The 12,077-nt window shown below is 35.6% G+C and overlaps 1 protein-coding gene across 9 annotated transcripts in view; it reads left to right on the plus strand.

The window, feature by feature from the left end:
- Positions 1–12,077, plus strand: part of ZC3H13 (zinc finger CCCH-type containing 13) — a 97,871-nt gene that overhangs the window by 18,451 nt on the left and 67,343 nt on the right. For 7 of the 9 annotated variants that reach the window (XM_019826636.3, XM_019826634.3, XM_019826627.3 and 4 more), the window contains exons 5-6: positions 2,863–2,913; positions 8,764–8,872. In XM_019826636.3, the coding sequence (XP_019682195.3) occupies positions 2,863–2,913; positions 8,764–8,872 (160 nt within the window). The remainder of the gene's footprint in view (positions 1–2,862; positions 2,914–8,763; positions 8,873–12,077) is intronic. The other 2 variants (XM_019826641.3, XM_006927298.5) reach the window with 1 other exon arrangement.

Here is a 12,077-nt window from a genome sequence, read left to right on the forward strand (position 1 = left end):
TTTGACAGAGTGGTGTTAAAGTCTCCAACTGTAATAGTGGATCATGCCTTTTCCTTACAGTTTATATCAGTTTTTACCTTATGTATTTTGACACTCTGTTGTTTGGCACATATATATTAAGGATTTTTATGTCTTCTTAGAAAATTGACTGCTTTATCATTATGTAACGCCTCTTTTTGTCCCTGGTCACTTTTCTTGCTTTGAAGTCTGCTCTGTCTGAAATTAACATAGCTACATCCACTCTCTTTTGATTAGTATTAGCACAGTATATCTTTCTCCATCTCTTTTCCTTTTTTTCTGTGTCTTTATATATAAATTTATTTCTTGTAGACAGCATGTATTTGGGTCTTATTTTTTAGTCCACTCTGATAGTCTCTGTTTTCATTGATGTAGTCCATTGATGTTTAAAGGAAGTATTCATATAATTGAATTAATGTCTATTATATTTGTTACTGTTTTCTGTTTGTTACCATTGTTCTTTGTTCCTTTTGTTTTCCACTCTTTTTGTGCCTACTATGGTTTTAATGAGCAATTTTATATTATTCCAGTTTCTCCTTTTCTAGCATATCAGTTTACTCATTTTCACTTTTTTATAGCGGTTGCACTAGAGTTTGCAGTGTACATTTACAACTAATTCCAGTTTACTTTCAAGTAACACTCTAGTGCTTCACAGGTAGTCCAAGTACTGTATAATAACAAAATATTACTAATTCTTTCCTCTGGAATATCCTAAGTGGTACTGGGATTTTCTGCTCCTTAAAGGTTTGGTAAAATTCCCATGTGAAACCAACCGAGTCTGGGGGCACCTAGGTGGCTCAGCCAGTTAAGTGTCTGACTTCAGCTCAGGTCATGATTTCGCGGTCTGTGGGTTCAAGCCCCACATCGGGCTCTGTGCTGACAGCTCAGAGCCTGGATCCTGCTTTGGATTCTGTGTCTCCCTCTCTGCCCCTCCCCCATTCATGCTCTGTCTCTCTCTGTCTCAAAAATAAATAAACGTTAAAAAAAAAAAGTCTGGTACTGTTTTATGAAAAGTTCTTTATTTTTTTATGGAAATTAGACTTTTGGCTTTGAAGTCAATTTTGTCAAATTGTATTTTTCTAAAAAATTATTTCCTCTGGGTTTTAAAACTTTCTACATAGAGTTGTGAAGAAATCTCATGTTTTTCTTTATTTTTCTTTGTTCTAATGCCTATTTTTATTTTGTTATGTCTGATTCGGGATACTTTTGCTTTTTCCCTTTTTTCTTGATTTAGGTTAGCCAATGATTTTCAGAGAGTTGGCTTTTGGATTTATAGATTAGTTCTTTCTCTTTTCTAATACATGTATTTGTTTTTTCTTTTATTCTGTCTTTGCTTTACTGTGTTCCTTTTTCTTTTTGAATTGATTGAGCATTGATTTATTCTCATTTGATTTATATTAGTATTAAAGCTTTTCTCCTGGGGGTGCCTGGGTGGCTCAGTCGGTTAAGCGGCCGACTTCAGCTCAGGTCATGATTTCGCGGTCCGTGAGTTCGAGCCCCACGTCGGGCTCTGTGCTGACAGCTCAGAGCCTGGAGGCTGTTTCAGATTCTGTGTCTCCCTCTCTCTGACCCTCTCCCATTCATGCTCTGTCTCTCTCTGTCTCAAAAATAAATAAACGTTAAAAAAAAAAATTAAAAAAAAAAAAAAGCTTTTCTCCATTAAAAGCTTTAGCTGAATTTATGGATCTGATCTTATATGTCATGTTTTCATTATCATTATTTTCAAGAAATTCTCCTCTTTAGGTTTAGATTTTACCTATGATCCAATAAGTTTTTAATTGTACATTTAAAAATTTTAGGTTGAAGAGCCTTTTGTTTGTTGTATGTGTGTGCATGTGTGTGTATGTTATTTCCATTAAAAACAATAACTTCTCGGGGCGCCTGGGTGGCGCAGTCGGTTAAGCGTCCGACTTCAGCCAGGTCACGATCTTGCGGTCCGTGAGTTTGAGCCCCGCGTCGGGCTCTGGGCTGATGGCTCAGAGCCTGGAGCCTGTTTCTGATTCTGTGTCTCCCTCTCTCTCTGCCCCTCCCCATTCATGCTCTGTCTCTCTCTGTCCCAAAAATAAATAAACGTTGAAAAAAAAATTTTTTTAAAACAAAAACAAAAAAACAATAACTTCTCTGCTATTACTCTTTATATTTCTATTTTTTTCAACTTTACCGAGATTTTCTTTGTGGCCTAAGGTCAGTTTATCTAAATTTTCCCTGTGTGCTTGAAAGGATGGAGTATTTCCTATTTTTTTGGTTTTCAGGTTCTCAAGTATATCTAAAATATCTACTGTTTTGATCTTCTCTATTTTTAGTATCATTGTCTACTTGAGGTCTTGATTTGAGACTATCTTGTTAAAGTGTCTTGTGTCTCTACTTTTCCCTACCTCTCTTACACTTGCTGCACTTCACTGTGTGTATGATGCACAGACACAACGATAAAAACTGTTCTCTTTTCATGGTAATGTTTTTAACGCAGTTTTTAGAGATGACTTGATTTTGGTGATCTGTTGAATGTCCTTTGAAGTATAAACCTTATTTATTTGTGGCTCTGCTTATTGTAAAACAATGTAATTTTTGTGAGCACTTCATAAAAGAAAATCTCCATTAACCCTATCATGGGATTTTTCTTCAGTGGCTATAAACAAAATATACTACAGTTTCCCAAATACAGACCTACATTTCTTAACTGTCTGTGTTTCTGTAATATTGAAAGGATCTGAGATTGTAATCTGTGAATGATTTAAAATTTCGCAATGTCAGCTTGTTCTAATAGCTATCTATAGACTGGGCTGAGTTAGCTGGGCTAATGTTCAGGCCAAAAATCAATGAACCATTATTGTTCATTTTTTAAAGTTTTCAACCTTCATCAGAAGTGTCCACTTGAAAAGGTTTCAAAACATTAAGGTGAGAACCATAATCTCAGTAATAGTTTTTTTCTGATTGTTAATAGCTTTGGTGTAAAAATGTGGTAATGAATTATAGGCAAGAAAAATTTGGATCAACATTAATCCTAGAGCTTCTGACAGAAAATTAAGAATTCACTAATAATGTTAGTTTTTTGTGTAACTAAGCATATTTTTAGAGCAAAAGTGTTTGGAATCATTATTCTTTAAAAGGTGGGAAGACAAAATCCTTTGTATGAAACATTGAGTGTTTAAAACTTGATATTCTTCAATATAATAGAGAATTACTACTAGGAACAATAATAGCTCTAAGCTAGTAATGGACAAATTTACACAGTTGTTTTAAAGTGAATATTAGTACAAGGGGGGAACTTCATTGCTATATAAGGGAGTTATTTTTTGACCAAATGTTCTGTGATAATTTTTATCTATTAGTTGCAAAGGAAGTTTCTCCAACTAATTTTTTTAATTTTTTAAAGAATGTTTGTTTTGAGAGAGAGAGAGAGAGAGAGAGAGAGAGAGAGAGAGAGAGAGAGAGAATGAATCCCTGCAGAGCCCCATGCGGGGCTTGATCTCCCAAACCATGAGATCATGACCTGAGCCGAAATTAAGAGTCTGAGGCTTAACCACCTGAGCCCCCGAGGGACCCCCTAAGTAATTTTAGAAAGGTATAAGGAAATGCAATGAGATTATGTGGGATAAATGGAAAAGATAGTTGAAGTAGATTTTTTTTCCCTTTCCATCTTCTTTGTCTCATCTAATACATACTAATACCATTCCCTGTCATTAACAAAGAACAAACATGTTTTAGGGATAAACAGACTTTAGGAACAAAATGTCAGTTGCACTCGTATGGCCTAGGGTGGCTTGAACTAATAGTTGTGGGTAAGTCAAAGGGAAATAGTTGGCTCTACTTTAAGCAGTAGACAAAGTTTGATGTGATTGCTAAAGAATTGTTAGGCTTTAAAAAATTTATTTTTATTTTTTTAGAATTGTTAGTCTTAACTTTCCCTTTCAGCACTATTATGGAGTATATACTTTGAGGGTCCTCTTACTACAGTAAAACTAGATCCTGAATAAGTGACAACAAACACATTTTAAATGCATTGCTGCTTTCTCAAAAATGTAAAACAGCAGCAAAAACAAAAAAAGCAAGAACAGAAAATTAAATAGTAAATGTGAAAGCTAGTGGTGACCTTACGACTTTTACTAGTATTAGAGCAGGTCAGAGACTAACCCTTTTTGGTCCATCTGTGGAGACAGAGTTGTTGAATTGGAAGATGGAGCTGAAAAATTTATCCAGAATACAGCACATAAATACAGGTTACAGATAATGTTGAAGAGATTCACAAGTTTGGGGGAAATACTTAGAAAGTCTAATGTACCCCTCATTGGAACTCCAGGAAAAAAATAGAATGTAGGACAGTCAATTATTGAAAGGAGTAGTGCTGTGAATTTTCTGTAATTGATGAGACAAAGCTACAGAAGGCACAATACATATCAAATGGAATATTATTATGCAGTTGTAAAATACCAGAATCATGGAGAAAATACCAGAAACACCCCAAGAAAAAAAGGGAAATCCTCCTACAAAGAAGCAACAGAATGACATCAGTAACAATGGAGGCCAAAAGACACTGGGATAGTATTTCCAAAACGTTAAGATAAATCTGTCAACCCATAGTTATATATCCAGCAAAACTGTTTTTCAAGAATGAAGATATAATACAGACATTTTTAGATAAAATCGAGTGTTGGCTACTAGGAGAACTTCACTAAATAGAGAATGTCTAAAAAGATACTCATCAGGAAGGTAGTAGCAAATGATTTAGAAGGAGGGTCTGAAATGTGAATCGTAAAGGCGAACAGAGAAAATGTTTACTAGGTTGGACAGTCTGTTTTGTGTTGGCCTATGAAATCGTCGGAAGTGTGGCCTTGTACTTTGAAGAGGTGAAGCGTAGTTCCAAAAGTGTAGTGTAAATTGCTTTGCACTCACCAGAACCCATCCCATCACTTTTTCATTTTGTAGATGCATCGTGGTTTTGGGGAATTGACCCTGGTTCGCTGCTGGGGCCTGATTAGTCTAATTCAGTCATAATAATCCCATTCTCTTTGCTAATTCGGTTCATTGAGGAACCAGGCCTGAGTCATTTCACCTGCGGCCATTACTTTGGTATTAGTTTTTGATTTATTGATCGGTTTGTTATTGATTTAGATGTGGTCATGTGACTGAAGTTGGCCCACTCAAACTGAAGGAATGAATTCTCATTTCGTGATTGAGGGAGAGCACCCTGCGAGAACCTAGATTGCTTCTTATGGGAAAAGTAACATGCCTTAGTGTGAAGTCAGCAATAGGAAGGGCAGAGCTGTGAGAAGAACAACACAAGAAAGTTTGATGTCTAATGATTTCAGTATGTTACTACATCACCCAGCCCTGAAGTTCACCTTATTTTATGTGACTGTACTTTAAATTTACGTAGTTTGTAAGCTTATAGTACCTTGTGTAAGCTCCACCCAAAACTTATCCTGCAAAATAAGTTAGACTTTATTAATGCAAGTATAATTTCAGTTCTACACCAGGAGAGGCAGAAGCCATATGCTGTGTGCTGCTGTGGCAAGACTAGATTAATTTTAGTTTTCATGTTTTATTGAATTACATTGGCAGATTGACGTGCCCAGGGAAAATGACAGAGTGATAAAGTGGGAAAATTCCAAAATGTTGACGTGTGATCAATGTGAAGTGTATCTTTGGCCTTGTCTAAGAAGATGTTGAAGAGATTTAGTAGCAGTGTTCAGATATTTAAAGGGCTGATGGGCGACAGATGTTTAGATTTATTTTCCCATGATCTAGAGGTCAGAACTGATTCCAATCAGAAATTCTGGAGAGGTGTAAGAGAGTTGTGATCAGTATAAGAATTTTTTGATACTTAAGAGCTGTCTGAAAATGGGGACTAAGGGGTGTAACAGTGAAGAGAGATCAGTGGTGACCTAGGGAGTAAATATTTTTCCTTCTATTCATCTACTAAGACTTCCATAGCTATATGATATTTAAGAGATTTCCTACATAGGGCAGGAGAAGATTGGATTATGTTATTTACAGAGACTCCTAACATTTTATGACTTTAGTTGCTAATCAAATTATTGTAATACTGGTTTTCAACTTTTTTTTTTTTTTTAGCCTAAGAGCTTTTTTTAAATCAAATTCTTGGCAATGCCTCTTTACTATCTAAAAGTAAAATTCATGGGGTGCCTGGTTGGCTCAGTTAAGCATGCGACTTCGGCTTAGGTCCTGATCTTGTGGTTTGTGAGTTCGAGCCCCGCATCAGAGCTCAGCTGACAGCTCAGAGCCGGGAACCTGCTTCAGATTCTGTCTCCCTCTCTCTCTGCCTCTCCCCTGCTCACACTCTGTCTCTGTCTCTCAAAAATGAAAAACCTTAAAATTTAAAAAGATATTAAAAAATAAAATTCATAATGAATATTACCTATCCATACATATAATGTTTATGGAATAAATGTGAATGTACTGTAAACTAAAAATAAAATGAAAATAAAGTAAAAGCCTGCAATCATTTATTGCATTTCTGAAATGTAAGAAATTTTTAATACCAGCTTTTCTAAGTGAGGCATAGATTTGTTTGACAGCAAAACCTAATTTTAATTGACATGAAGCTAATTATAGTCTTTATACAATTGGCGATTTCATGTTTTGCTACAAAAATATTAGTATGTTTGAGCACAGGTTGCTGCTGTAGACCCTGTTGGTGTTGTTACTTAGCATACTTTGAAGTCCAAAAAAAAAAAAAAATTCTGAATTCTTAAAATATCTCATCCCAAGTGTACTGGCTGAAATGCTTTAGTTCATTAACAAGTATTTCAACATGTACATGTTCTGGGATGACTAATTTAGAATACATAATAAAGTAATCAAACGGCTGCACATCTTTTTAAAAAATGTTTTTAATATTTATTTTTGAGAGGAGGAGAGGAGGGGCAGAGAGAGAGAGGGAGAGAGAGGATCCAGAGTGGGTTCTGTGCTGATAGCAGAGACCCTGATGCTGGGCTCTAACTCCGAACCGTGACATCATGACCTGAGCCAAAGTCATGAGATCATGACCTGATGCCTAACCGACTGAGCCTCCCAGCCCTCCCCCCACCCGCACATCTAATTAATGTTTGCATTTAAAAGAAATAAGGTGACAAGCTACTATGTCGTATTTAAAAAACAATAGCAATTCAAAAATTACATTATTTATATAGGATGAATATTGGAAATATTTATGTTATTAATATTTATTGAGGTGATTGCATTTTTAGTTCTAAATCTGTTAAAAATACTTTGCTACACACTTGCAGGTTATTTTATTTTGCAGTATCAACTACTACTTCTCTGAAATCCTTTTCAACTAAATTAGTAGTTGGGTATTACATGCTACTTTAAGTAGAAAACTATATTTTTCAATAATTTGGAGACAACTTCCTATAAAATTTTTTTGATATAAATTGTACTGATGTAAGATTATAGTAAATTTAATCCATAGAACACTGAAAAGTTACATGGGATGTAAAATAGTTCCTCATTGATAATCCATGGAATATATTTTAAGAATAAAAATAATTGTGTCCCTTTTTTTCCTTTTGTCTTATATATAAATAGGAGTTAGTCCTTCCTTCCTTCCTTCCTTCCTTCCTTCCTTCCTTCCTTCCTTCCTTCCTTCCCTCCCCTCCCCTCCCCTCCCCTCCCCTCCCCTCCCCTCCCCTCCCTTCATACCTTCCTCCCTCCTAGTATTTTTCCATGGCTGGTTCCACTCTTGTAGAGCCTTTTCTAATATTTTTGTCAGCCTTTATTTTCATACCATATATGTCATTTAGCAAGTGATACACCATGACTTTGTACCTAAATATGTAAAATTTAGGGCAATTATAATATATACTAGATTTTTTTAAAAAAAGATTTCAGAGAGAAATTAATTTGTGTTGTAAGCAGCACCATTTTATGTTTGGGAATGCCCAGAAAGAACTTTCAGCAATTAATGTCCTTGAGTTTTAGTTTCTTACATAGTCAGGATTTAGAGTGTTAATAAAAGTGAGACACTGTGGTAGGAAGGTTAACAATTCTACAACACTGGTTATTTTCTTACCACGTAGTAAAATGTTGTTTGGAGTCTTTATCTTATATAGTTATTTAATTAAATTTTACAAGCTGAAATCGCCCTGTTCTGTTTGTAGGATACTGTTACACCTGGAATAAAATGTAAATTTTTATGTTTTTAACTATAGTATAAGGACTGATTTTCTAACCATTTTAGCCACCATTTTGATTTCATCAAAATAGGGGAACATCTTTTTAAAAAAGCATTTGTAAAATTACCAAATGAGTTTGGATTTAATCTTTAAGTGTGCAGGAAAATGCTGTTACATTAAGTGTATGATAAGTTTTAGATCAGTATTTCTGAGTCTACTGTGAAAATTGTAGCCATTTTTAGTCATTTTTTAATATAGTCACTTAAAAATCCTTTTGTTTCTTTTTATCCATTTTAAACTGTCTTTTCCCCCTAGAAACTTACAAGTAGAAACTTGGTATGTTTTAGACTACCCACTGCTTATTAAATATTTGCATTGTATATTTTTAAATCTTATTCCTTACTTTACCAAGTTGCTGTTTGATAAAATACAGTGTTTTCATTATGGTGCTACACTAGAACTTGTCGCTTCTACTTAGTGGATAAGTGATTATTTGCTAAATAGATTCTTTAATGAAACAAAGATGAAGCTAGAAATATTCTGTATTATAGTAACTATTTTGTAATTTTTAAAAAATATGGTAATCTGTATGTATATATATACTTTTTAGAAAGAATCTTCGAGAGGGAGACATAGGGAAAAGGAAGACATTAAAATCACTAAGGAGAGAACTCCCGAAAGTGAAGAAGAAAATGTAGAATGGGAAACTAATAGAGATGGTGAGTGCAAGAATCTTTGCTTATATAGTCAAGCTATTGATTATTCACTTTGTAGACTTTTGGGGTTTCAAAACACTTTTCAACTGTTACCTCCTCGTTTCAGAATCATCTTACTGCCGTCTTTCCACTTTAATGAGTCGTAATACAGAAAATAGCATGTGGTAGCGGAACAAAGTCAGAGAAGGCTATTCACACTGCATTTTTCAACTTCCCCATCCTTCCCCCTCCCCCCCCCCAGGACTTCATTGGGCAGCATCACAGTCCTTTGAAATTGTATTACTTTTCTAAGTGTTTTTAGGCCCTTAAAAAATTAAGGGTTAATTAAAAAAAAATTAAGTTAAAAAATTAAGTCTAAATTTTTTTTTAGTGTTTATTTTTGAGAGCACAAGCAGGGGAGGGACGGCGAGGCGGGGACAGAGGATCCGAAGCAGACTCTGTGCTGCCAGCAGCGAGTCCCATGTGGGACTTTAACTCACGAGCCGTGAGATCGTGACCTCAGCCGAAGTCAGACACTCAACCAAGCCCCCTGGTGCCCCTAAGTTTTGTTTGTATTACATAAAATATTAAAATAAGTTTTTTAAATCTTAAAGATCTGGGAAAATTATTTCCAAGAAATTGTAGACTTTCACCTTTCAGAAGAAATCCAATTCACATACTAATTGAGACCAGGGATTTGTTCATGAGTAATAGCAAAATCATCTTTGCATCATTTAACAAGTTAGCATTTGTTTTCTTACCATGAATGTTCTTTTCCTCTTTTATGACCTTCTGAAGGTGAGCAGTAGAGCCTCACACTACCACATAGAGAAAGGAAAGTCACATTTATTGAATGCTTTGGGTGTGCTGTGCATTTCAGTATCATTTGTGTAATTACCTCATTAATTCAGTAGCTTTGTTACTCTACTTACACATGACAAAACTAAAGAATGTAAGAATTTAAGCAAGTTCCTTAGCAGTAAACTGAAAACTTAGACCAAGAGTTAAAAAAATTATAGTTTGTAGGCCAGCCATCTGTGTTTGCAAATAAAGTTTTATTCGACACAACCAGTCCTATTTGGTTACATATTTCCTGTGGCTGCTTTTGACGTACCGTGGATGAGTCGAGTACTTACGAGAGCCAACAGTCTGTAAGCCTAAAATATTTACTATTACATTGAAGAACAGTCTCTAAAGAGATCTATTCTGAGACTTCAAAAGTATGCTAAATGCCTCTCCTGTAATTTGAACATCAGTATTTTTTTTAGGAAATCCATTCCACTTCTGGACAGTGTTGTCTACTTAAAACTTACTCCTAAGAGCAGATAGGGAATTTCCTTATGATAAGTTTATTGGGATTTCATAAGTCAATGTAATACCTCTTACAAAATAGTAGTAGAAGCAGCTATAATGTCTCATTGTAGGTGACTAAATAGTTCATATATTGAAATAAAATACTATAAATCTTGACTGTTTGAGGTTGGATAGCGAACTTTGCCTAACTATGAGGGGATTAGCTAAATACACTCAGCATTCTTTTCATTTTAATTACTTTCAGATAAGAAATATTCTGAAATATACTAGATACCCCTTAATCTTTAAAAATAAAAATTTCTCGGGGCGCCTGGGTGGCGCAGTCGGTTAAGCGTCCGACTTCAGCCAGGTCACGATCTCGCGGTCTGTGAGTTCGAGCCCCGCGTCGGGCTCTGGGCTGATGGCTCGGAGCCTGGAGCCTGTTTCCGATTCTGTGTCTCCCTCTCTCTCTGCCCCTCCCCCGTTCATGCTCTGTCTCTCTCTGTCTCAAAAATAAATAAAAAAACGTTGAAAAAAAATCAAAATAAAAAAAAAAATAAAAATTTCTCTATTCCCATTTAAAAGCCTAAGAAGAGTTTCCTCCTTGTCATCATAGTAGCTATTTCAGACTCTCTCCTCAGATCTCCCCGTGGACCCTTCATGTCTCCTGTCTGCTCTTTACTACACAGAGATGATGCAACTCACCATCTAGTAACTCCCTCAACTTCCTGCTACCACACTTACAAGCTGGTCTTCTTTTCCCCACCTGAACTTTATTCTTTCTCTTTTGTTCTTTGTAAGAAGCCTCCCTCTTGCTATATAAGGTTATCTACTCCTGTGTCCTGAATCTGATTTCCTCCCCCTTCTGCAATCTTGTTCATTTGTTATACATTCTCTTTTACATCTTTAACATCCATCTGGACACTCTTTCTCTTCTCCCCGCATGACTTTTACCCATCACCCGGCTTATCCCCACTTTACAACTAAATTTGTGAAGTAACTCTGTGCCTTACTGTCTCTGCTTTTTTCACTTCATACTTGCTCAGTTTTCTGACCCATGTCTTCAGTAAAATGGCTTTTCAAGGTCACTGATGACCTCCTCTTTGCTAAATAAATAGAGACATACTTGTCTCCCTCTCTCTTTTTTTTTAATTGTTTATTTTTGAGAGAGAGAGACAGAGTGTGAACAGGAGAGAGACAGAGAGAGAGTGAGACACAGAATCCAAATCAGGCTCCAGGCTCCCAGCTGTCAGCAGACAGCCATATACAGGGTTACAACCCATGAACTGTGAGATCATGACCTGAGCCAAACTGTGACTGAGCTACCAAGGCACCCTGATACTTGTCTCTATTCTGTAATCTTTCTGCAGCATTCGAGAGCCTTTTTGAAACGCTTTGTCCTTGGATTTCATCTATCACTCTTCAGTTTTTCTGTCTTCCTTTGAAGCCCTCCAGTCTTGAACGGAGGCTCCTTGTGTTTTATCTATCCCTTAAATGTTGATTCCCAAGGTTTTGCTCTAGGCTATCATCTTTAAAAAAACTAAAGTGATTTTACTATACAAAAATCATTTAAAAGGTGAGTAGATGCCTTTTATAATAGCTTTACATATAAAATCTACACATGGCTATTACAGTTTTCTCTTGATTTGAACTCACAGGTTTTGATATTTTGTCTCTATGGATTAAAACATGTTTGGAAGAATATTGAAGCATGGATATAGTCATCTCAATCCCCAGATAATGACACTGAACCAATTTAATAGACTTTCTACGTTTTAAATCTAACGTGAATAGCAGTTTTAGCTAGAATCAGAAGAAATTGCTTTGTATTAGTATTTCTCAAACTTTTTGGTCTCATGACACTTTCACTTTTTTTAAGGATCCCAAACAGCTTTTGACTTAGTGGGTTATTTGTTTTAATTCTTGCCATATTAGA

The sequence above is a fragment of the Felis catus genome, chromosome A1, assembly GCF_018350175.1.
Source record: "Felis catus isolate Fca126 chromosome A1, F.catus_Fca126_mat1.0, whole genome shotgun sequence".
NCBI classification, from domain to species: Eukaryota; Metazoa; Chordata; class Mammalia; order Carnivora; family Felidae; genus Felis; species Felis catus.